The sequence below is a fragment of the Stenella coeruleoalba genome, assembly GCF_951394435.1.
Source record: "Stenella coeruleoalba genome assembly, chromosome: 6".
Classification (NCBI taxonomy): domain Eukaryota; kingdom Metazoa; phylum Chordata; class Mammalia; order Artiodactyla; family Delphinidae; genus Stenella; species Stenella coeruleoalba.
In genome coordinates this window covers 68,918,290-68,945,531 of record NC_137151.1, presented here as the reverse complement: position 1 = coordinate 68,945,531, position 27,242 = coordinate 68,918,290, and the positions used below count along the sequence as shown (strand labels likewise).

Below are 27,242 nucleotides of genomic sequence, written 5' to 3'. Positions count from 1 at the left end.
TGCCCAACTCAAAGAGATACTTTCTTAATTTATTCCTACTATAATTTTTTCTCTTAAAATATCCCTGGTGCGTTTTTTTGGTGGTGTTTGTTGGTGGTTGTTGTTATAAACTCAGCCTCTTGCAACTGATTTAACTTGATGGAAAAAAGAAAGTCCCGTTCATCCTTGCTCTGTCCTTGACTTACATTCATCTTTCAACCTGGCAAGCAATTTGTGGTGAATAAGCATCATTAGGAAAAAACATAACATCCACTCTTATTATTTCTTTACAAGCAAGAAGCAGACTCCAGATGTTCTTAGTTTGGTTTTGGCTGGGAGCATTGAGGTGACAAGTATTTTTTCATGAGATCTTATGTAGTGGTCAGTTTTGTGCACTTTTGGAATAACCTCTTTGTGATCAGCTACTGCACTAACTAGGGATGAGGTCATTAAGTCATTTTACTACCAGGCTGGAGTCTCTAACAAATAGCCCAAGAAAGCAAGAAAAGCGGAAACAGCATGAAACAAGCAATCACTGGCATAATACCTTTTAAACCAGAGTCTTAAATAATCCCCCAGAATGTGCATTTTGTTTAATAATTAGAGCCACACTTTGTGCTCCCATCAGAGCGACCCAGTTAAGAATACATTCAGCTACTTATCCAGAAATTCTTTTTTTTTTAAAACAAATTTATTTATTTGTTTATTTATTTTTGGCTGTGTTGGGTCTTGTTGCTGCACGCAGGTTTTCTCTAGTTGCACGCAGGTTTTCTCTAGTTGAAGGGACTACCCTTCATTGCGGTGCACAGGCTTCTCATTGTGGTGGTTTCTCTTGTTGCGGAGCACAGGCTCTAGGCGCACGGGCTTCAGTAGTTGTGGCTCGTGGGCTCCAGAGCGCAGGCTCAGTAGTTGTGGCACACGGGCTTAGTTGCTCTGCAGCATGTGGGATCTTCCCGGACCAGGGCTCAAACCCATGTCCCCTGCATTGGCAGGCAGATTCTTAACCACTGCACCACCAGGGAAGCCCTATCCAGAAATTCTAATCAAAGAAAGTATTTTATTGTTTATTTGGAAGCAGCATGCTATGAAGATAGCATACTTTGTATTAGCTCACTTTAAAAAAAATTAAACATGAACAAAGGACAAAGGGAAAAAAATAATTGAAAACAGACTGTGGTTGATACAAGCTTCGTGAGAAAGGATCACAGTGGAGCTTAAAACCTTAGAGAAGTTGGTTATCCATGGTGGAAAAGAGGACCTTGGTGTCTGATGTCACCATTTCCCATCGCTTTTGCTTGTAAATGCAGATGGCAAACAATAAGAGTTAGACAGCTGAGTTGTTGGATTGATGTTTAGGTCACAGCTTCCCTTGCAAGTAAAGGTCATTTCCTATAACCTAGATTTTAATGCTGCCCAAATGCAGTTTGCACCTCCAGGCCCCAAGCACTGTATTAGAACAGGGCAGCTACTCTGGGAATATACGCATGTACTTGAAGACCGGTTTCTATTAAAAGAGACCTCCCCCCAAGCCCCCCGCCATCCCCAGAATTGCCAGTGTGTCATGTGGTTTTCTACAGAGCACTGAGAATCCTATCCAGGCCAAAGGACACTTGATATTCAGGGTTAGTGAATGTTGAACAGAATCTCAGAAGGTACTGAAAGTAACACTTATTCATTTGACATATAATATGTTCGTTGCCACCTGACCCTTTGATTTGTAAAAATATGAATTTCCCAAGCTGGATCCCACAATTCCTGTCCTAAACTGCAGGCAGTTTCCGCCCACCCGTACCATTCGCCTCTTTACCCCCAGCTGCTTACAGCTTTCTTGCTACAAGGATGGTATTTACTGTCTTGCTGTAACAGGCTGTTGGTAATTTTAAATTTCTCTGGCTTTTAGCTTGTGATGTTATCATCCCGTTCTGTGTCTGTTTTCTTTTAGATTTGAGAGTGCTGGCATCCCAAGAGGACTTCATGGACCGTTTTTTTCCCCTCTTTGCTCCTCCTTTGGCAAAATATAGAAAATGATATTCAAGGGCAGTCCCTGGGAACTTTGGGAAAGAAATAACCACAAATCTCCTAGGCAATTGAGATCTTTGGTTTCTGGTGAGTCTTAAGGTGTGATATATGGCATCATAATCAACATTAAGTTCAATAACCTTTTTTTTGCCTAAAAATGACAAGTCAAATCAAGTTGGCTCTGACTGTGATAAAAACCCAAATATCTTCCTAAAATAAATACTAACCAGCAGTGTGGAGATTGGGTAAGGCAAGTGAGGCACTTGCCTTGGGCACAAAATGTAAGGGGACATTAAAAAAAAACCACCTCAGTAATCGAGATAAATGATATTTTAATGCAATATTTTTAAAAGAGAAAATTAATGCAAAAATTACTTGATGAAAAAATATCAAAATTCTAAATACAGGATCAGTAACAGTGCCTTGCCAAGCCACATGGGAGCCTTAGACAAAAGGAAAAATCAGTAATGCTTACTCTGTCTTTCTGTAGAATTTCGATTCTTTATCACAGTTATTTCGCATTAATTTTCATTTATTTAAATAGTACACTAGAATATTATTTATCTTGATTACTGAGCTTTTTGATTCCTCCCTTAAATTTTGCACCCAAGATGAGTGCCCCATTTAAGATAAGTTTTTCCATTTAACCTCACCCTAGTCTAGGCCCTGCTAACTAGAACAGCAATGGCTAGGGTAATAAAATGGTATATTCCCTCCTCTAAAGATGTTAATTCAGGGAAATAAAATATGTTTGGTTATATTTAAGTCTAGTTACCTACACTGGACAACCAACACCCATAATCTGGCCCTGTTTTGGCTATAGTCTCACTTAGAAGGTATTTCCCAAATCCAAAAAATGGAAAGGTTGTCTTTTTGTTAATTCTTTTGGAAGGCAGCACATTAGCAAAATCCATTACATTAAAAAGAAACGTGCTAGGAAAAGATCAGCCAGTTCAATTCATCAAAAGTTTCTCCTTCCGCGGAAGTTTCCTCTGGGTCTTTCTCTGTTGGTCTTGGCAGGAGAGGGCCTGTGGGGTTTTCTCCGGTATTCCACCCTTGTCCATCCCCCTTCGCTGACTTTGCTTTCCTCTTCATTGGCTCGTGAGTCGGTGTCTGTGCGCAAAGGCATCCCTGGGATGGTCCTGGGTTGATGGGAGGCATTTGGGCTTCTCTTAAAGTCAGGTGACTGATGAGTATTGAGTGCTGACTGAGAAACCCTGCAGAATTTGCCAGAGTATCTTTCTCTTGAAGGAGTGGAATGCTGACTTTTTCCACTGACTCTTCCTCCGAGAGAAGAATTGAGAGATAGGCTAGCACGATTGTGTTTGTTCCTGCTTCTATCTGAGTATCGACCCCTCTCTAAAGAGCTGTCAGTATTAAGACTGGAAAAGTCACTATCCCTGGAGTTGAGATGCAGAGAAAAGAAGTCTTTGGTCAGTCCATACTGAGTAGGAGAGGAGCTTCTGGACTGGTTTATAGGTGTTATCTGTTGGTACTTAATGGGCACCTGGGTCCGTCTCACAGCAGCAGCATAGGAGTCCTGGTCATTGAGATAGGGGAAGAATTGTGACCCCAGGATGCGGTTGCTCTGGGAGCGCTGTAAGGAGGTGTTGGATGCAATCTGCCGCATCCTCAGAGTATCCAGCCACTGGCAATCAGCACCTGTGGAAGAAACGGAAATGAACATCTTTGAAGCTACAGTAAATCTGCATGCCTAATTCATAAGCCTGTCTCAGGATACTTCAAGCCTATTTGGGAAGCTCAAAGTTTTACCATTCACAGACATTCTAGGCTAGTTATAAGGACATTTCCTTTATTATTATAAATACTTAAAAAAAATAAGGACATTTATACTTACCGAATTTATGCTACATGCTTGGCACTGTTCCAAAGGCTTTTTGTATAGTATCTCATTTAACCCTTCAAAAAGCTTCTCAGGTCAACACTAATAATATCATTCTAGAATTGAGGAGACCGAAGCTTGAGAGGGGAAGTCACTGGACCCACGGTCACTCAGTTAATAATCTCAGGTCCTTCTGCATCTAAATCCCATCTTGTTCCCACTTAGCCATGTTGTCACTTCTAGAAATTGCTGTTTCAGTGTCTTTGGATGGCAGAGGTATGTTTAGTAAACAAAAGTCTTTCTGCCAACCAGCACTTTTAAATCCTCAAGAACCCTAAATGCAGATAAAATAAATTGGGTTCTAATAGTTGAAACAGCTAAACATTGTTTGGGAGAGAGACTGTTCATATCTCCAGAGGAGAGATTCCTGAGGTTCAGGGATAAGAAATGTTTTCTGCATGAAAAATGAAGCTTCATGCCAAACAGGAAGAAGTTATGGTAAAAGAAAATGGTTAATTAACAAGAGCCATTTAATAAGCTATATTTCAGTGAATAAGCAAGTTCCTCACACTTAAGATCTCTGTCTCCCCAAGGGCCTGAGTTGCCCTCATTCTTGAGTTCCCTGGTGTCCTCACTGAGCTACTCTGGCCGTGCTTGTGCCGATGGAGCTTCTGGAGAGGAACAGAGCATGCTCACCTCCCTCTGCCAGCAAGCAGCCTCCCTCACTGCTCTGCACAGGTGACTCACGCCTCTCAGGTGAGGGACGCATCCAGATACAGGCGACCTCCTGTGTTCAGACACTCCTCACAGGCTTCATTCAACCACCACACGCCTTCTTCCCTTCATTTGGACTTCTCTGAAATCCTAGCTTCCAACAGAACCCTGATTTTGTTCAGTGTCCAACCCCCTCCATGGAGCCATGTGCATGGGGGAAGCTGACCACATCTGGCTCTAAGGCAGACTTTGATTAGTCCAAGCCAGACATAGCGATGCCATGGTCGGGAATGCACAAGGTGCTCAGCTCTGGCCATAGCAACCTGAAAGGTAGTCTGCAGGGGGTTTCTAAGCAAGTCTTTCTTACTCCAAAACATGAGAACAGGGAAGGGATTGACCTCTCATTTCCTGTGGGCCTTATCATATGTTTTTTGTTTTTTTTTTTACATCTTTATTGGAGTATAATTGCTTTACAATGGTGTGCTAGTTTCTGCTTTATAACAAAGTGAATCAGTTATACATATACACATATATCTCTTCCCTCTTGCATCTCCCTCCCTCCCACCCTCCCTATCCCACCCCTCTAGCTGGTCACAAAGCACCGACCTGATCTCCCTGTGCTATGCAGCTGCTTCCCACTAGCTATCTACCTTACGTTTGGTAGTGTATATATATCCATGCCTCTCCCTCGCTTTGTCACAGTTTACACTTCCCCCTCCCCATATCCTCAAGTCCATTCTCTAGTAAGTCTGTGTCTATTCCTGTCTTACCCCTAGGTTCTTCATGACATTTTTTTTCTTAAATTCCATATATATGTGTTAGCATACGGTATTTGTCTTTCTCTTTCTGATTTACTTCACTCTGTATGACAGACTCTAGGTCCATCCACCTCATTACAAATAGCTCAATTTCATTTCTTTTTATGGCTGAGTAATATTCCATTGTATATATGTGCCACATCTTCCTTATCCATTCATCCGATGATGGACACTTAGGTTGTTTCCATCTCTGGGCTGTTGTAAATAGAGCTGCAATGAACATTTTGGTACATGACTCTTTTTGAATTATGGTTTTCTCAGGGTATGTGCCCAGTAGTGGGATTGCTGGGTCATACGGTAGTTCTATTTGTAGTTTTTTAAGGAACCTCCATACTGTTCTCCATAGTGGCTGTACCAATTCACATTCCCACCAGCAGTGCAAGGGGGTTCCCTTTTCTCCACACCCTCTCCAGCATTTATTGTTTCTAGATTTTTTGATGATGGCCATTCTGACTGGTGTGAGATGATCTCATTGTAGTTTTGATTTGCATTTCTCTAATGATTAATGATGTTGAGCATTCTTTCATGTGTTTGTTGGCAGTCTGTATATCTTCTTTGGAGAAATGTCTATTTAGGTCTTCTGCCCATTTTTGGATTGGGTTGTTTGTTTTTTTGTTATTGAGCTGCATGAGCTGCTTGTAAATTTTGGAGATTAATCCTTTGTCAGTTGCTTCATTGGCAAATATTTTCTCCCATTCTGAGGGTTGTCTTTTGGTCTTGTTTATGGTTTCCTTTCCTGTGCAAAAGCTTTGAAGTTTCATTAGGTCCCATTTGTTTATTTTTGTTTTTATTTCCATTTCTCTAGGAGGTGGGTCAAAAAGAATCTTGCTGTGATTTATGTCATAGAGTGTTCTGCCTATGTTTTCCTCGAAGAGTTGGATAGTTTCTGGCCTTACATTTAGGTCTTTAATCCATTTTGAGCTTATTTTTGTGTATGGTGATAGGGAGTGATCTAATCTCATACTTTTACATATACCTGTCCAGTTTTCCCAGCACCACTTACTGAAGACGCTGTCCTTTCTCCACTGTACATTCCTGCCTCCTTTATCAAAGATAAGGTGACCATATGTGCATGGGTTTATCTCTGGTCTTTCTATCCTGTTCCATTGATCTATCTTTCTGTTTTTTTGCCAGTACCATACTGTCTTGATTAATGTAGCTTTGTAGTATAGTCTGAAGTCAGGGAGCCTGATTCCTCCAGCTCCGTTTTTCGTTCTAAGATTGCTTTGGCTATTAGGGGTCTTTTGTGTTTGCATACAAATTGTGAAATTTTTTGTTCTAGTTCTGTGAAAAATGCCAGTGGTAGTTTGATAGGGATTGCACTGAATCTGTAGATTGCTTTGGGTAGTAGAGTCATTTTCACAATGTTGATTCTTCCAATCCAAGAACATGGTATATCCGTCCATCTATTTGTATCATCTTTAATTTCTTTCATCAGTGTCTTATAATTTTCTGCATACAGGTCTTTTGCCTCCTTAGGTAGGTTTATTCCTAGATATTTTATTCTTTTTGTTGCAATGCTAAATGGGAGTGTTTTCTTGATTTCACTTTCAGATTTTTCATCACTAGTGTATAGGAATGCCAGAGATTTCTGTGCATTAATTTTGTATCCTGCTACTTTACCAAATTCATTGATTAGCTCTAGTAGTCTTCTGGTAGCATCTTTAGGATTCTCTATGTATAGTATCATGTCACCTGCAAACAGTGACAGCTTTACTTCTTCTTTTCCGATTCGGATTCCTTTTATTTCCTTTTCTTCTCTGATTGCTGTGGCTAAAACTTCCAAAACTATGTTGAATAAGAGTGGTGAGAGTGGGCAACCTTGTCTTGTTCCTGATCTTAGTGGAAATGTTTTCAGTTTTTCACCATTGAGGACGATGTTGGCTGTGGGTTTGTCATATATGGCCTTTCTTATGTTGAGGAAAGTTCCCTCTATGCCTACTTTCTCCAGGGTTTTTATCATAAATGGGTGTTGAATTTTATCGAAAGCTTTCTCTGCATCTATTGAGATGATCATATGGTTTTTCTCCTTCAGTTTGTTAATATGGTGTATCATGTTGATTGATTTGCGTATATTGAAGAATCCTTGCATTCCTGGAATAAACCCTGCTTGATCATGGTGTATGATCCTTTTAATGTGCTGTTGGATTCTGTTTGCTAGTATTTTGTTGAGGATTTTTGCATCTATATTCATTAGTGATATTGGCCTGTAGTTTTCTTTCCTTGTGACATCCTTGTCTGGTTTTGGTATCAGGGTGATGGTGGCCTCATAGAATGAGTTTGGGAGTGTTCCTCCCTCTGCTATATTTTGGAAGAGTTTGAGAAGGATAGGTGTTAGCTCTTCTCTAAATGTTTGATAGAATTCGCCTGTGAAACCATCTGGTCCTGGGCTTTTGTTTGTTGGAAGATTTTTTTTTTTTTGCGGTACGCGGGCCTCTCACTGTAGTGGCCTCTCCTGTTGTGGAGCACAGGCTCCGGACGCGCAGGCTCAGTGGCCATGACTCACGGGCCCAGCCGCTCTGTGGCATGTGGGATCTTCCTGGACCGGGGTGTGAGCCCGCATCCCCTGCATCGGCAGGCGGACTCTCAACCACTGCGCCACCAGGGAAGCCCTGGAAGAATTTAAATCACAGTTTCAATTTCAGTGCTTGTGATTGGTCTGTTCATATTTTCTATTTCTTCCTGATTCAGTCTTCCAGGTTGTGCTTTTCTAAGAATTTGTCCATTTCTTCCTGTTGTCCATTTTATTGGCATAGAGTTGCTTGTAGTATTCTCTCATGATCTTTTGTATTTCTGCAATGTCAGTTGTTACTTCTCCTTTTTCACTTCTAATTCTATTGAGTTGAGTCTTCTCCCTTTTTTTCTTGATGAGTCTGGCTAATGGTTTATCAATTTTGTTTATCTTCTCAAAGAAACAGCTTTTAGTTTTATTGATCTTTGCTATCGTTTTCTTCATTTCTTTTTCATTTATTTCTGATCTGATCTTTATGATTTCTTTCCTTCTGCTAACTTTGGAGTTTTTTTGTTCTTCTTTCTCTAATTGCTTTAGGTGCAAGGTTAAGGTGTTTATTCAAGATGTTTCCTGTTTCTTAAGGTAAGATTGTATTGCTATAAACTGCCCTTTTAGAACTGCTTTTGCTGCATCCCATAGGTTTTGGGTCGTCCTGTTTCCATTGTCATTTGTTTCTAGGTATTTTTTTATTTCCCCTTTGATTTCTTCAGTGATCACTTCGTTATTAAGTAGTGTATTGTTTAGCCTCCACGTGTTTGTATCTTTTACAGATCTTTTCCTGTAATTGATATCTAGTCTCATAGTGTTGTGGTTGGAAAAGATACATGATACAATTTCAATTTTCTTAAATTTACCAAGGCTTGATTTGTGACCCAAGGTATGATCTATCCTGGAGAATGTTCCATGAGCACTTGAGAAAAATGTGTATTTTGTTGGTTTTGGATGGAATGTCCTATAAATATCAATTAAAAGTCCATCTTGGGGCTTCCCTGGTGGCGCAGTGGTTGAGAATCCGCCTGCCAATGCAGGGGACACAGATTCGAGCCCTGGTCTGGGAAGACCCCACATGCCGCAGAACAACTGGGCCCGTGAGCCACAGCTACTGAGCCTGTGTGTCTGGAGCCTGTGCTCCGCAACAAGAGAGGCCACAACAGTGAGAGGCCCGTGCACTGTGATGAAGAGTGGCTCCCACTCGCCGCAACTAGAGAAAGTCTGAGTGCAGCAAAGAAGACCCAACGCAGCCAAAAATAAATAAATAAATAAAATAAATTTATATATATAAAAAAAAAGTCCATCTTGTTTAATGTATCATTTAATTTAAAGCCTGTGTTTCCTTTATTTTTCATTTTGGATGATGTGTCCATGGGTGAAAGTGGGGTGTTAAAGTCCCCTAATATGAATGTGTTACTGTTGATTTCCCCTTTTATGGCTGTTAGTATTTACCTTATGTATTGAGGTGCTCCTATGTTGGGTGCATAAATATTTACAATTGTTATATCTTCTTCTTGGATCGATCTCTTGATCATTATGTAGTGTCCTTCTTTGTCTCTTCTAATAGTCTTTATTTTAAAGTCTATTTTGTCTGATATGAGAATTGCTACTCCAGCTTTCTTTTGGTTTCCATTTGCATGGAATATCTTTTTCCATCTTCTCACTTTCAGTCTGTATGTGTCTCTAGGTCTGAAGTGGGTTTCTTTTAGACAGCATATATATGGGTCTTGTATTTGTATCCATTCAGCCTTATCATATCTTTATGTGATGACTGTGAACACGAGAGGAGCTAGGCTGAGGGCAAAGGCAACATATTGAGGATGGCAGAGTGGAATGAAGGAAAGGTTCATTTCTCATCCTTAACATGGTTGAGCAGCTTATCTTACTGCACCTGGAGCCCGGCCGACCTCTGGACTTCTTGTTATGGAAGACAATAAATTTTATTATAGTTAAAACCTGTGTTGTTGGGTTTAGAGTACTGCCCAGGATCCTGGGCCCCCTGGCTGGTGGGCGTTTAAAAACACCTAGTCTGGGACTTCCCTGGTGGCGCAGTGGTTAAGAATCCGTCTGCCAGTGCAGGGGACACTGGTTCGAGCCCTAGTCCAGGAAGATCCCACATGCTGCGGAGCAACTAAGGCTGTGCACCACAACTACTGAGCCTGTGCTCTAGAGCCCATGAGCCACAACTACTGAGCCCGCGTGCCTAGAGCCTGTGCTCCGCAACAAAAGAAGCCACTGCAATGAGAAACCCACACACCAAAATGAAGAGTAGCCCCCGCTCAGTGCAACTAGAGAAAGCCAGGGCGTAGCAACGAAGACCCAATGCTGCCAAAAATAAATAAAATAAATTAATTTAAAAACAACAACAAAAAACACACCTAGTCTCCTTGGCAAGTGAGTCCTTATAGTGGAGGACACAGAAGCTAGGCTCTCATAACTCAGGGACACTAGCCATCAGGGTACTTTGTTTCCATGCCACCAAAGAACCTTCTGTTATGGCTTCTCAGGTATATTTTCTTATTGGGAAGAAGAGGCACTGATCAGAAAACGTGTGTTTCTGGTTCGTTGGGGAGGTATGTTTCTCACGGTGAAAAGTGATTTGCATGGGGTTTTATGTATCCATCTCCTGCATGTTTGTTAGTCTGACTCTGGGTTGTATTAGAGTTTCTGGACCTGCAAAGGTGAGGGTCAGAACTTCTTCCCTGAAGCTAGCAAATAATGACCAGTTCAACAGCAAGTCAGCCTGCCTTCCTCTGTTATTTCTAAATGGTTTCTTTAGAGTGTCTGTAATTACTGTCACCACTACCCAGCATATGTATTTCATGTTTTCTCTTTCTCTATCCTCCCTTCTTTCCTTCCTTCCTTCCTTTTATTTTCCCCCTCGCTCCCTTCCCCTATCATTCTTTTTTTTTTTTTTTCTCATTTTTTGGCCGCACTGCACAGCACGTGGGATCTTAATTCCCTGACCAGGGATCAAACCTACACCCCCTGCAGTGGAAGCTCGAAGCCTTAACCATTGGACCGCCAGGAAAGTCCCACCCCTATCATTCTTATGCTTTGATGGATCCATGGTGCTCCGGACTCAAGAGGTCGCCCCAGTGATAGCAGTGATTCTACAGGAAGGTTTGCTGGACATGGAAGATGATTCTTATCTTTATCTACAATTTTGGAAACTAAATATATATGTGTATAAATATACATACATATTTTATTTACCAATATAAAATAATCACTAATTTTCATCTTTTATGGTAGTTATCCAAATATTATACTTTATTATAATATGTCCCTATTTCCAAGCCCATAAATACTACTTTCCATATAATTTGTGTATAAAACCCAATATTCTAAAAAAAGAAGAAGGAAGTATTATATTAGAAATCTATGTCAATTCACAGCCTGGCGCTTATCCCTGGTCTGAGGATTTGACATTTCCGCTTTGGAACATGTCTAGTGCACAGCTGACTTACTTGAGTCAGACCTGCTTCCATGGTTGCCCTCTGAGTTGGGGAATAACGTCTGGATGGCAAGCTGGACAACTTTCACTTCATCCTGAGGTTTCGTTCTACTCCACTGAATTGAATGGACGTGCTTAGTGCTTTTTGGAGCTCTAACATCGCTCTGTAAAAAAAAAAAAGAGGGAGAGAAACCCACAACCAAATATACACACGTTTATAAAATAGGAAGGAAGGAAAACCAGGTTATCATATCCCTTCAGTGTAACTCCTTAGAACACTATCATAATGCATTAGGTAATATATTTGCACGGTTTGCCTGAATATGGTAATCTGATTAAAAGAAAAATTTTAACCACTTTATTCCTTAGTGGACTATAGTAGTTAAAAAGGTGGTTGTCTTCTCTAAGAATTTGTTAGTTGGCAAATCTCAACCTACCTCTTTGTTTAATAAGTAATGATAAACATAACAATGTCTTTTGTTTATAGTAGTTGAACTCAGATATTTTGTTGAATAAATAAAAATCTGACCACTATTTTGCCCAGGACTGCCTGTGATCATCCTGGGTAACTGGGTGAGTGTGGGTAGGTCGGTGGGACTAATTACCCCCATGGGAGGGTACAGGGTAACAAATGCAAAAGTGAGGCAGGATAGAGAATTAAGAATAAGGATTAGAAAAAGGAGAGGACGCCGGATCAAGACACACCACTTTCTTTGTCCTGTGCTCCCCTTCATCACCAGGTGTCACAAATCAGGCTAGATTGGAGAGCCTCAGGATTTGATACGGTTGTGAAAATATATATTTTTTAAAATCCTGAAGTGACTGTTACAGACACAAGTAGCGTATCATCATGGAGCCTGAGAAGGAGGAAGAAGGAGAGGAGGAAGAGGCAGGAGAGAGAGAAAGAGAAGGAAAAACTTGGTGAGGTGTATCTCCAGAACTAAGGCAGGTAGAGATGAAACTTGGCTGTTATGACTGTCCAGTTACTCAAAGAGGGCTTTTCCTTAGTAGTGGGGGGCGGGGGCTGGTCAACAGGCTCTAGAATAATCCAGATTCCAAGTTCCTCAAGACCAGTCACCTTCTTTTATTTAGGTTCTGTGCCCTGCAGGCAATGCTTTGACAATGAATGCTCTTTCTCAGGTGCCTCATCCCTGACAGGCAGTGCACCCTGGGTGATGAGGATAAATCATTGCTGTTGTCCTAATTAGCTTCCAGCATCGGGTCACCCGGGATAAGCGGACTGTCCAGGGTTTGGATTTCTCACGTTCAAAAGCCACACCCTGGCAGCTCAGAAGACCGTCCCAGTGCAGCAGCGCACGAAGTCCCACTCCAGGCTGACTTCCCTCACCTTACTGCTAGGAAGGGAACAGATAGAACAGGAAGAGTGGAAACTGTATTCACAGTCAGAGGACCTGGGTGTGACTCCACCGACTCTCACTGACTACCCCAAACCTCGGGACCGCCTTTCATCTCTCTGAGCCCGTTTTCCCTAGCTGCCAGGTGAAGACGATGCTCCCTGTTTTTGACTATTTGCACAAGGTTAATGAGATAACACAGGTGTAAGCTCCTCTTACAGTGCCTAGGTCATGGCAAATACTTATTAAATGTTTCTTGGGTGAATAAATGAGTGAATGAATGAGGGCATGTCCTGTTAAGGGTAGCTGCATACTAATACCTCCATGGGTGTCAAGACTCTGCTATAACTGTTTCCCTCCACCCCGTTCCCCCAGGGTTTCTCTACCTCGTGAAGCAGATTTTCCCACCACCATGAAGACCTTGCTGATTTTTAAAACATAATTAGATCATTTAAAGCAGCAGACTACTTAAAACACCCACTGGCTTCCCATGGTGCTTACAGTAAATCCAAACTCTTCACTGCGGCTCTGGAGGCTCTAGGCTCGGCCCCGCCCACCTCTCTAGCCTTGTCACGCCCTCTGTGCTTCAGGAACTTGCACTTGCCCTTCCTCTGCTGTTCCTTGTTGCCTCCCCCTCAGAGAAGGAGCCTTCCCTCACCATCCAATCTAACGCCCCGTGTCTCACTATTTTCTGGTTCTCACTTATCACTCTGAGATTACTTATTTATCATCTATCTCCCCCCACTGGAGTACATATAAGCCTCGAGAGAGTAGAGATTTAGTCTATCCTAATCACAGAACGTTACTCGTTGGTAGGTATTTGCTCAATATATGAATTTTAATTTTAATAGCACATTTTTCTAAAGTATACGTTTTTCTATTTTTCCATATATAAAATATGTGGAGTCTGGTTTTGATAGTAGACCCCCCTTATCCCCAGGTGGTAGTAGAAGTTGCACTCTGTGAAGAATTGCTGATCTACCTTCACCCCTAGACTCTAAGCACCAAGAAGCAGAGCTCTGTTTTGGTCACTGTTCCGTATCCCCAGTACCTCACACATGCATACGTGGTATGCAGAAGGTGCTCAATCATTAACTGACGAATGAATGAATTACTACCTCAATCTCTAGGCAAGTGTATCCCATTCTCAATCCTTCCCAACACTTCGTTAGAATAATTGTATTGATCTTCCCATACTCATGTTGGTTAAGTAGTTTCTCTTCCAATAAATTTTAAGAACTCTGAGGGAGCAAATAAATCCCTACGGAGAAACTGATGGTGAAGCCAACAGGTGCCCACCCCCTGCCCAGCTTACCTCATATGTGACTGTGCATTCTACAGTCTGATTTTCCATTATTCCTATAATCCACTTCTCCATTACAAACGGGGGCTGAAAAAAACAAAAGTTAGGATGGGTGTAGTGCCATCGTACAGCCTGCCCTGCTACAGCGCAGGTTTCTTGGAGGCCGGCTGTGCCGTACACAGCTGGCAGATAGGGCGCGATTCAGGTTATCATGAAAGCCATGATGTCAGATTATTAGGAAACTCATGTTGGTTCACATGTGATTACTCACAACATGCTAATGTCTAATGTTTGGGGGTTAGTTTTATAACATAGCCTTTCCTATGTTTGTGAACAGCTAATCTTGTCTCCCACAATCTTCTCTTTTCCGATACATCACTCAATCCAATCATTAGGTCATTAACTCAAGCTAATGTCTGGAAGCCTCAGCGGAAAGTTTTCTCACCATTAAGAGAAAGCCTTAACAATCTTAGAAGACCCTAAAGTGACTTTTTTGGTTGCAAGCAGTGGCTGGTTTAGCGGCTTCATAACCACCCTGCTGTCAGGCTACCTGGCAATGCTGCAGGTGCAAATGAAACTGGGAAGACATTTCTCCACTATATTAAAATAAATGAGTAATAAAGAAGCCTATGCCTTGGATCCTATTTTAAGTTTGATGAAAATGGTCTTTATTAGAAGTGAATCTCCACTCTCTTCCCACCCCCCAACCCATCATTCCAGGTTTAAGGCTGCAAATGACTGGCCATGAGATAGGCACAAAGCAAACGTGGTAGAGATTTAACTGGGTTTTTTTTTTTATCAAGAGAAAACCAAAGAGATTTTTATTAACATGTATACCTCATGTATACACAGGAGATACCCAGGGAAAAATGAGTAACTCAAAGAATTCAGGATTAAATGCCATCTTTATAGAGAAAGGGGAAGAGGGGGATGTAGGCCTCTTGGAAGAGAGTAAATGGTTTTTAGGAAAGATGAATGGGCCCTCAGAGGGACAGACGGAAGGTTTGTGACAAAGTTTGTCTGGGTATGGAGTCGACTTCTAGTCTCTCCTGTGACAAGAATCAATCTTCTCTGTTTTGTTTTTCTTCCTTAATTAGGATTTTTATTATTTCTGTTGATGTTAAAAGGTTCTACAGATTTTGAATGGCCCGCCCCAATCCTGTTTTTCCCATAAGCCCTGTTAATGTTGCTGCATGATTTTGCAGAAGATATGGTTCCTCTAGAATGTCTATATGGCCTTAGAGCAGAAGCACCTGTATTCAGTTTTATAACTCCACCCCGTTCTTTTTGCTCTGAGTGACTTCCTTCTGTTATCAGGCAGTGACTTGCTTCTCAGTGACACTGAAGCCACTAACAACTGGCGGCAACCAGAGATGGCACAGGTGGGGAGGAAAGAGAAAGTGTGTGTCCAGTCTCCAAGATACCAAAACACAGTCTGTCCCAACAGAATAAGGGAAAGGTGAAAGCAGATCATAAACTTGGTGATAAATAACATAACTTCCAGTTACTCAGGGCAATCCAACAAGGAATATGCATATGCTTCTAAATTAAAAGGACTTGGGTGGTTAGCAACCTCATGCCTGGGAAGTGAACACATTCACAAGTCTAATGCTGTGGCTTTGAAGACTCTTTGCACTTCCCCACTTGTGTTTGTACCATGGCTCTTTGCTGCCAGCCCCATTTTCCTCACTGAAACCAAATACACAGTCAAGAGTGTACTAGAGTTAATGGCTTATGTGACGTTTAGGGTGACTGTCCTGTTGACATCATGGTTATTCACCTGAGTTGTTGACCTTCTACAATTGAAGTCTTATATGTATTTTTTCAGTATTGTTGACAGATTTGAATTTTTCCATGTTGAAGAGAAGCTAAGCATTTTTCTAAGACTGTCTTCAGTGTTTTAATGGGCGTGCTTGTACCATTGACCCCAAAGTAGTAAGGTGCTCTCTGGCCACTCCGGGAATTCATAGGTGTGAACTCAAGGAAGCCATGAAGACTTCAACATGTGCTTCATGAATAATCTCATCTCAGTTCTTCAAGAAATTCAACACCACCAAGAAAGCCTTTCTCCTGACAAGTTTTTAAAAGTTGAAAATGACCCAAAATTCGAGGTAAACATTTACATCATTAGCATTTTCTTTCCTTTAATAAATGACGGAATACACATAAAGAAATGTAGAAGAAAGTTAAAAAAAATTAAACAACACTTTTTTGTAGTACTTTTTAGTTCACACAGCGTAAGTGGAATTTTAACAAAAAACTATTATGATCGCAATCTGCTAAATAAAATGTGCCTTTCAACAGCCAGCTTGAGGCTGAGCTGGTGTGAGCATCACAGGCACAAAAGCACGCTGCTGGGGTATTTTAATGTCTTTGTTTGACATCTGTGAATTCAAAAAAGCTTTTAAGTAGTAAATAGAACTCTACCTTTGTCATCTTTAAAATCTCTGCATCAGGTAGGTTAGTGTTGAATGTCACATCTTTGATGTAGGTTATTGCAATTTCATCCCCATCCATTTCCATATACATTTTCCACTTACAATCCTAGAATTAAAAGAAAAATTATAGAATTTGAGAAAGTAAAACAATCTTTTTTTGGTCTCAATGTTTTATAACACATGACGTATTCTAAATGAAGTATTACTGGAGTGTTTTTTTTTTTCTTTATCAATAAAAGGACATGAAATTAGATCTCTTTCTATATCTAAATAATCCCCAGGTGGGGCGGTCTTGAGACACCATTAATCAATCTAAATGTTCTATTATAGGAGTTGCAAACTCCACATCCTAAATGAGCAAGGTAGATAAAATGAATAAAGCCAGGCAGTTTCATTACAGAGCCTTAAACTGTAATATTTCACAATGGACCCACTTAATTTACATATTAAACATGGTAGGGATATTTTTCCATTGACCCAAAGAAATGTGGTCTTCCCACTTTTTTTGAAATATAAGTCCCTCTGGATCTACCTTTCACTTTTCCAGTGTTGGTAATGACATGGGTTCAAGAAATAGCTCCCTTTCTTCTTAACAGGAAACGTGAGGATGTACAGCAATGCAAAACTGGCCCAAGCATTGGGGGTTGGGGGGGTCAGGGGAAGGGTTAGGGGACTCTTGGGATCTAAAGGGCAACTGCCCTAAAGGGACAGCCACCGCTCAGCTTCTGTTGATTGTTCCCATGTGGGAATATGCGTCTAGTCTTGCTAGGTCCTTTAATGATTTATGAAAAGTTGGATATCTGATTCTTGTATGAAACCTCTTGATTTTTTAAATGATGGTATGTTCATTAAATTTTCAGTAAAACCACGATGTAATGAAAGAGGGCTCTACACCATTAGTCACCAGGGGAATGTAAATGAAAACCACAATGAGATACCACTGTATACATACCAGGTGGCTAAGACTGATAACATCAAAGGTTGGCTGTGATTTGGAGCTACTGGGTTGTTGGCTGGAGTGTAAACGGTAAAATCACTTTGGGAAAAGTTTTGGTAATTTATTGTAAAACTAAACATATATGTACTCTATGACACGGAAATTCTACTCCTAAGTATTTACCCAAGTAAAATGAAAAAAGACTTGTACAGTATTCTTCTGAGCAGCTTTGTCATAATAGCTAAAAAATTGGAAACAGGTCAAGTGTTGACCAACACTTTCATAGAATGGAATATACTCAGCAATACAAAGGAACTAATTATTGATGCATGCAACAACATGGATAAATCGCAAAAGCATTATAGCCAGTGAAATTTTGTATAAAAAGAACAAACTAAGGCTTCCATTTACATGAATTTCTAGAACAGACAAAACCAATCTACAGTGGAAAATATTCAGAAAAGTGGTTGCTTCTACAGATGGGGACTGACTGGGAAGGGGCATGAGGGGACTTTCTGGAGATGCTAATGCTCTATAGATAGTGGTCTGAGTTATATAGGTATATGCATTTGTTAAAACACAGCAAATGTATACTTCAGATATGTGCATTTCTTACTGAACTCTAGTATATTGAAGTATTTAGGAGGAAGTGTACTCATATCTGCAAATTACTTTGAAATGCATCCAAAAATAAAGATTGATAGATGGTTAAGAAGAGAGAGGGATGGACAGATATGTAATAAAGTAAGTAGATCCTGATGCTTGAATCTAGGAGTTGAGTATACAAGAATTCCTATAAAATTTTTTCAACTTTGCTGAAAAATTTAATAATAAAAATGTTGGGGTATAAACACTGTGTATGCAATTAAAAGGAAAAAGAGACCCATGTCTGTGCACCAAATTTGGCCCCTGGATCATAAATTCATCTTCTTTCCTATATTATTTGAAGAATGAAGGATTCTGAGAGCTTAAGGATAAAGCACTGACCACCTTACATGCTGAAACCAGAACATGCTCTCACACAAGCAGACCTGGAATGTTCCCTGAGCAAGCTCGGACACAATTATTATGGAAAAACGCTAACAAAGGGGCTGCTGAAAACCTGTTGGCTTCAATAGGAAGCTGGGGGCGCCCCATGTTTTAGGAAAGCTTCTGGACGAATTGCAGAACCAAGAAGGGCCCAGGCCTGAAGGGAGGGCCCCTCTTTGCCCAGCCACATTCACAAGATGGACAGCCAATTAGTGAAGGAAAAGGTCTATTCAATAACGTGAAAAACTAGCTCCTGGCTAACACAAGTCAAATTAGTCGCTCAGAATTGACAAATCTCTCAGTATTTCCTTGTTTTGGAGCCACTGCTACCCTGGCAACGTGAGCCCTGAGATAACTGGGCAGGATAATCACTCTTTGGAGTCATGACTGCTCTTCTCTGAAATAGCAAGAGCCTCCTCAAGGCGGTAGCTGGAATAAAAAGCCTTAGAACAGACAAGTTGACTTAGTTCTGTTCCTTGTGCCTGGCAAGTTTTGGAATGAAGTTAGTCAAAAGCACAGTTAAAAGACCTTGAATTGTGGTGCGAATGCCCAATCCCCTCTGCTTCACCTCCGTGACCTCAGGCCCCAATCAGACCTTGCCGAGGACAGGCTCAGGGGAGCTCTGCGTGGAGAAGGGTCTGACTGGAGGGAACCCAGGCTGTGGAGTGCTTACTACGCTTTCGGCATCTTGCTGGGTACTTACACTGTGCTCTTTTATTTGATATCCATAATGACCCTGCAAGTTAGCTTTATTTTCCCATCAGGCAAGTGAGAAAAATGAGGCTTAGACAGATGAAGGAATTTTTCTAGGTTTTCCTAGCCAAGAAGTGGTGGAGGTGGGATTAGAAAAGCACAAGGCTGGGGACTTCCCTGGTGGTCTAGTGGTTAAGAATCTGCCTTCCAATGCAGCGGACGCAGGTTCGATCCCTGGTTGGGGAACTAAGATCCCACATGCCATGGGGCAACTAAGCCCGCACACCACAGTTAGAGAGAAGACCCAACACAACCAAAAATAAAATTAAAAAAAAAAAGGCACAAGGCTGCTTGGCTCCAAAGTTGGAGGAGATACTAATAGGGAAGGGCAACTGGGAGGGTGGCAGGACAAACTCATTGGATGGTTGACAGAGTTCCAGAATGGGACCAGCTATTAAAGGAGCAGGAGCAGAGAAGACTTTGCTAATACAACCAAAAAAGCAAGTGGTCACAGGTCCTCCCCTAAGCCCCAACTTCTTTGTTTCCTCAAAGTCCATTGTGGAGAAACAGGATCTAGATATAGGGTTACAGTCCTTTTATTTTTTTAATTCTTTTCCTCTTAGCTGAAAGAAAGCCTTTTACCTGAACCATAAAAGAAGCTATCTTCTACAGAAGCCATAAAGCTATAATCAGAGAAGTGATAAGAGGGGCATTATCCATTCATTAAAAAGTAGGCATTGATTGTTACACAGATGGGAGAGAAAGAAAGGAAATATGCAGTGTTCACCCAAATTATTAATTTAATATGTCAAGGCCCTGATGTAACTCCTGGCTATTTTCAGGGTATGTATGATTTTATTGTTGTCTAGTTAAGAAAAGTAATCTACAAATAAAGTAATGGAATTCTTTAAATTCTGCTCAATTTTAAATTACCCTAAGGTATTCCTGGTATTTCTGTTACTCGGTGAGCCAAAGGTGTCCAAAAGCATTCTCCACAACTCCCAGGACTTAAACAACTTATTGAATTCCACAGGACCCCACTGCAGACGGGATGCCGCAGTGTACGGAGTTCTCAACCAACGGATCATTGGAAAGGTTTTCATATGAATAAGATGAATTAACTCATCAATAATATCACTAAAAATAACAATTGTGCATACTTATGAGCCTAATATAGAATTTTACAAGCACAATTGCTAGCTTTTCAGTTTCTTGGTAGTGATACGGACCAGATAGTGGGAATAGACTCTGATTTAAAAACCATTCACTTTTACCAGGGTGAACTATTGATTTTGGCTTGATGTGAATGACAGAAATGTGGGTATTGATTTCTGAATGGGAAACATTCAAGAGTTACTCTGAACGTCTGCGAACAACTTGATCTTGACAGGCAGAAATCAAAAGCAGACAGCTCTGTATTCTGAGAGAGCCCTGAAGGACCCCTTTTCCAAAACGATTTCACCCCTGGCAGTCTGCAGTGGTTCTGTTTTCACTCATTTGGTTTAAGGTGCTGAGAATTCCTATTCAAATGGAAACAATATAGGAAAGGATCATCATTGAGCCATTACCGGGGGAGCAAGACAGGGGTGAGGCGAAAGATCCCAAGTTTAAAGGGCAACCACCTGAGCTGGAATCCCAGTTTTGCCACTTTCCCCACAACCTCAGGCAAGTTATAGAACCTGTCTGAATCTTAGTGTTCTTTAATGACGAGTGGGTGGTTGTATTTGGACTCAATGAGATAATGTAAATAAAGTACCCAGCACTGTGCTGAAGCCAAGTTAGGAGCCCCCAAAGCAGTGATTACTGTTGTTACCAATACAGGTCCCCAACAGAGCTCCAATCTGTTATGACATCAGCCAGTCCGTCACCTAGCAGCCATCTAAGAGAATGGGCGAGAAGGTAAGTGAGGCAGGAAGGTTCAAAGAGTGTTTAGAATAGGGACCCGGCCAGAGTGGACAGGCTGGATCAAAGCATCTTCCTTGGGCAGGAGTTTGGGGATCCGGAGGGCACTGACTGACACTGGTGCCGGGGACTGATCAGTGTTGGAAAAAAGAAGGTGCAGCCAAGTGGCGACACAGCAAAGACTGCCTTTATGAAATGAGTAGAAGGAAGAAACTTACATCTTCTTACATACATGGATTAGATAACACCAATACTGCCCTTTCCTGTTTCAACAGATCCTGATGCAGCCCTACCAACAGAAACCAGCAGATGTCCGGAGGGACAGTGGCTGTGAGATGTGACTGACAGCCAGAGAGCCTCATCTTGGATGAGGAAACTAAAGCCCAGAGGGATGAGGTCATTTGACCAAGATCACACAGAGAGCAAGCGGTGGGGTTCCGAACTAAACCAAGGGGGCCCACTGTGCTATGAAGAGCAGGTTTCCCCTCTGTCTTTTCTGAATCCTGAACTTGCCCTCTTACGGGTTAACAAGAGTAAGAATTATAGTACTTTCCACCTTCCAAAGTCAACGAGTAGTCCAGATTATCTTGGTGAGTTCCTTGATAGGACTCCACGGCAGAGACTGAAATACTGAGTCTCTCCAGTAAGTCCAACGCAGTCAATTTCCCCCTTCTTTATTGAAAAAGACCATTGTTTAAAGTGTATATGGTGCGATTCCACTGTTTGTAAGCTCCTTTCCTTGACTGATTGGGCCAGGACCTGGAATCACAAACACTTCCCTCCAGTCCTGGCTTAGGCTTTGTGGCTAGGCAGGACGGCCACTCCCCAAAGCAGAAACAACCTTCTCCCATCTGTTTGCACAAGCAAAATCACGGGGCAGGTCCTGACTACCATGGATTTTTTATTTCATAACTAGATTCCCACCCAAGAGGACATTCCCACTTTTCAAATTTGTACCTTGCACATCTCTAGGGAGTGCTAGTTACTAATCTCTAGGGAAAAGGCAGTGACACAGCAGCCTTTGGGGAAGTTCTTCACTGAGGCTGAATAGCAAAAAACAGCTATCCAGACCTTTCTACTAGCTAGCTAATCTGCCCCTCAGTGCAAATCTATAAGAAACAGATGGGATTCTGTTGGGGAGAGGGGAATTTTTGCATTGGAAACTGATGAAAAAAATGACAATTCTGTTGAGTGCCCAGGATATGTACCATTTCAGCTGCTGAAATACCTGGATAATTTTAGGAGCAAGTGTGTGGTTAATGGAGGATGAGAAAGCATTCCGTTTGAACTGCTTCAGCATTGCCAGTTACGTGAAAAAATTTTCTGAATTAAGATTACTGGCCAAGTAAAACAGAAACTCTTACACTGTGAAGTTAACATCCTAAACAACACTCAGTTAATGCTAAATTAAATATCTCTTTGTGAGAAATCACTATTACATTCTCTGCAAGCTGTTTAAAATTCTTTGGAGTTCCAGGCTAATACATGGGATGCCAAACATACACATCCCTTCTCCCTTCCATAAAAAGAAAAAAAAAAAGGAGGAAGGAAGAAAAGAAATAAAAAAAGAACGAATCAAGATAGAGGTAAATTTTCTAAATAGAAAAAGTGATTGAAGTTAGCATAAAAATTATACTTAAATATTATTTTAAGTTCTGGGCAATTCAGAAACAACAACCTCTCTTTCTATTTATTTTTTCCTACCAAGATTTTATTGCAAACATGAACATTATAGATAAACCTTTAAAAATCTAGGGCCAAGATTATTTAGGACATTTGAGAAGGAAACAGACCTCCACATTCGGCTTTCAGGCTCCTATAGATGACCATTACCTGAAGGTTACAGACATTAACATTTTTTTAATGTATTTTTTATTGAGGTATAATTTGCACACAATAAAATGTACAGTTTTTTTTTTTTTTTGTGGCCACACCACTCAGGCATGCGGAACTTCCCCAACCAGGGATCAAACCCACGCCCCCAGCAGTGGAAGCGCGGAGTCTTTAACCACTGCACCACCAGGGAAGTCCAGTGTACAGATTTTTAAGTGTACAGCTCAATTAATTTTAACAAATGTGTACACCAATGTAATTACCCAAACAGGTAAGATATTCCACTAGCCTAGAAAATTCCCTCATGCCCTTTCCCAGTTGATAACTCCTCCACAACCAGGGGCATCCACTGGTCCAATTTCTACCACCCTAGATTAATTTTGCCTGCTCTAGAACTTCATAAAATTGGGATTTTGTAGTATGCATGTGTACATGTCTGGCTCTTTTCACTAGGCATAATGTTTTCGAGATTCTTACTTAATTCCCACAGGCTTACCCTGTTATAGATAGCACTGCCCCCACGTTACAGATGAGCAGACTGAGGGTCAGAAAGTGTAGAGATTTGCAGCAAGTTAACTTAGCTACACTGGGCATGCCCAGCCTAATGGAGGGGACACTGGTTTTTAAAATCCCCATCACCACCCTACCCGTTCCCCATGACCAGAGAAAAAGTAAGATCACCAGAGAATGCCCAGGATTCTAGCAAAGAGGCCCTTCCACCTTAAAAAAAAAATGGCCTGTACTGGGGAAACATTTTAAAATCTAAAATACAGAGGTCAGAATAAACTTTTTAAGATTCAAGAGGGGGGGGAAAAGGGAAACAGTCTCATAGCAGGCGACTGACTATTTTGAAATGTAAGAAGTCATACAAGATGAAATAAAAATACGATAGAAATGTTGGTCATGCTGGTATTAAAAGTAGTAAGATGTTGATGATTTAGGCCTCCGAAGGCTCCTTTACACGCGTTGCTATTATCTCGCTCAGCTGCTGAAACCTGCTGTTTTAAAGGCAGGAGAGTGGAACATCCCGAGATAGCACCTGGGTTATTTATCATTATGTATAACCCTGGTACACTCTATTTTATTATGCTGCCTTTAAAAGGAAGATAATGCAAGTATGGTTAATTTGTTTCTCTTCTTTATCTATACGGTGTCGTGACCCATCACGGCTTTGTCCCACGAGATTTGTTTTTCAACCCAAAAGAAATCCACAAGAAACTCTCCCTAAAAATTCCATTAATAACCTCTTTCAGCGCATATAGGTTGCAGGGTCTGGAACTAAGAATGTTTTAATCTCTCCAGCAAAACAATGTCTCATAATGATGTACAGGACTATTGCTGTACTGATGAAGAATCATACATAATTCAGCACCTTTCACTTGGCACCACTGTGATGTCCTCATTAGCCGTGGCTCACAGTGTCTGTCAGATGGTGTCCATGTGAACGCAGGCATTATATTGTCTTTGAGATGTGCAGCTGCTTCCATGACACTGCCAGTATATAAAAACATGACGCCAGTTTGTTTTATTTAGTGCTAAACCTTCCAGTTTGTAAAAACAAGGCTGACACAGAGCCTGACATGAGGCAGTGAAAATAATTAGCTCTCATTTTCTCAGCCTCCTATTTCCTTCTCCCTGCTGTGTTCTCTTTCCACTAAACCACCACATGTCAGTCGAAATGGGAGGCAATTAGTGGGCTCATTTCAGTCCCCACAACTGTGCTGAAAAGAAAGTATTTATGATGGCACAATGAACAGCTGAAAGATTAAATAACATTTGCCTTTTGAAAAGAAAATGACTTCTAGCTAAATGGGCAATTTTTGATTATTCTCAAACAAGCTTAGAGTAGTTGGTTTTTAAAATACAAGAAAGGAAAATGAGTCATTTTTAGGTGAAAGAATCAAATAAAACTTGACACAGTAATGCAAATAACTCATGTTTTATTGCAAAATATGTAAATGCGTTATACCCTTAACAATGGCTTGTGTCTAAGGTCAGGGCAGACTGGTGCCAACCAGACACCAGTGGAGATAAGGTTGTTCTGTTGCCTTCTGGGGAGTTGTTATTTGAGTTATGCTTGAAAAAAGGACTTTAGGGATGATGTTAAAATAAAGTGAAACAAATCAAGTGAGATACACTTTCATACGATGCATCACACACTTGACTACCTGAAATGGTTCAGATGTTAGTTGACATGTTTGGAAAGGGCTTCTTTCTTTCTTCATTTTTAAACTGTATTTGAAATTGGGAGGTACAAGGTATTCATCTTGGAGAAAAAGAATAGTAGGTCTTCCTCTTGATTTTTGAATAAATAAGAATCTATTCTATCTCAGACTGGGTTTCTTAACCAAAATAGAAAGTGGTCTCGCTTACCTAATTACTGCTTAAATGTTTTTAATGCTGGGAAATGGGCTGCAAATAAACTTTCACCCAGGACCTTCAAAATACAAAAACAGCTCTTCTACCTATTAGATTCTCCTACCTCCCATGTCTCCAGAAATGACTCTAAGAAATACAATTTTTGTTTCTTTTTTCTAGAAATAGAGTTTTTTGGGGAAAAAAACCCTAAACTGTCCTAGTTAGCAGGCATTGTTTATTCTCAATCCAAATCCTAATGTTGATGTGGTTGTCACACATCTTTGCTTCCTAACATAGTGCTTTTTTTTTTTTTTTGTGGTACGTGGGCCTTTCACTGCTGCAGCCTCTCCCGTTGCGGAGCACAGGCTCCGGACACGCAGGCCCAGCGGCCATGGCTCACGGGCCCAGCCGCTCCGTGGCATGTGGGATCTTCCCAGACCGGGGCACGAACCTGCGTGCCCTGCATCGGCAGGCGGACTCTCAACTACTGCGCCACCAGGGAAGCCCTAACATAGTGCTTTTAATTTCATTCCAAGTAATCTGTTCTTTTACAGTTGATTATTTCCAAGAACTAATTTTTGGTTCAGAATACACAAGTCACTGTGAGTTATCAAGGCCTTCTCTCTGCAGAACTTACAGTGATTCCCAGAGACTTTTCAAAACCTGTTTCTAAAAGCAAAGATCTCTGTTATTATCAACAACTGCACCTGTCATCATAAAGTTGCCAATGATGGCTGTTACAACCGTTTTAAAAGGCAGTCACAAATTTAAGTTCTGTTTCTCTGTTTGTATAATTATATTCTTACTTCCTACAAACTCAAATCCTAACTTGTGATTCATACACTGTGGTCAGTGTAGCTGTATGAGCCAATAGCCACCCAAGGGGATCTAAGCCAACAGTGGGTTCATTGGGAGCCTGGAACACTCTCTGAGCTAACTATGCATTTTAATATAGCTGGAAACCAGCAATAATGTGTTTGCAATTTATTTAAACCTATGTTTCATCAGGTATACTTCCTTGCTACTCATGATTTTGAAAGGAATTCATAATCTTGATTAAGAAGACTAAGAGTGATCCAATCTGTGCTGGAGCCAGCCCTCATGAGCTGATTGCTTTCATCTCTTCCCAACTTCAAGTTCAGTGATGTCACATTGGCAATTTGAAATTGGCCACGGTAGGAGTATTGACGACATGGAAAGCTGCAAACACTACAAGTCAGGGCTGTTTCCCCAGTTATTAGACATTTTCTGGCAGGCCATTTCTACACATGACTATCAACCCATCAGCAAGGATGTACTGGACGCCTCTCCCAGTTTTGTTTTAGTTCTATAGGAGGCTGCCTGACCTGTTTGACGAAGCCCATCGGCAACGCGAATTGGAAATCAGCAGCAAGTCATGTAGTCAAATTCTGAACTGCATTTGCTCCTTTGCTGTCAATTAAAATTTGTATTTCTTACAGAACCCTACCACTGCAAGCTTATATACTGAGGCACACAAACACATGTGTGTGTACATGTATCTTTCCCCCCAAAAATAGCTGGTCATGGGAAATAAACTTCCCTACACTGAATTTTTCATAAACGCAAGACATATCAAAGTAAGGCAAAGCAGGGGCTTCCCTGGTGGCGCAGTCGTTGGGAGTCTGCCTGCCAATGCAGGGGGCACGGGTTTGAGCCCTGGTCTGGGAAGATCCCACATGCCACGGAGCAACTAAGCCCGTGAGCCACAACTCCTGAGCTTGCGCGTCTGCAGCCTGTGCTCCGCAATGGGAGACGCCACAACAGTGAGAGGCCCGCGCACTGCAATGAAGAGGGGCCCCCACTCGCCGCAAGTGGAGAAAGCCCTCGCACAGAAACGAAGACCCAACACAGCCAAATATAAATAAATTAAAAAAAAAAAAAAGTAAGGCAAAGCACTGCCTTTTAGTTCTTCCGAAATGTACAAAAGGTGTTGACTTTTTACTTCCTTACAAAATCCTTTGTGCCCTGTTATTTTATTCATGTTTATCTATCCATTTATAAAAACTCCACAATAGGAAAAAAAAGCCCTATTTGGCAGTT

General features: G+C 41.2%; 1 protein-coding gene across 1 annotated transcript in view; it reads right to left on the bottom strand.

Annotated features, from left to right (window-relative positions):
• Positions 1-895: 895 nt before the first annotated feature.
• MAP3K20 (mitogen-activated protein kinase kinase kinase 20) overlaps positions 896-27,242 on the bottom strand; it is a 174,476-nt gene continuing 148,129 nt past the window's right edge. Inside the window, exons 16-19 of the mRNA XM_079923829.1 lie at positions 16,419-16,535; positions 14,004-14,078; positions 11,347-11,497; positions 896-3,660 (exon numbers count right to left, since the gene is read on the bottom strand). Coding sequence (XP_079779955.1) covers positions 2,960-3,660; positions 11,347-11,497; positions 14,004-14,078; positions 16,419-16,535 — 1,044 coding nt within the window. The 3' untranslated portion in view covers positions 896-2,959. The remainder of the gene's footprint in view (positions 3,661-11,346; positions 11,498-14,003; positions 14,079-16,418; positions 16,536-27,242) is intronic.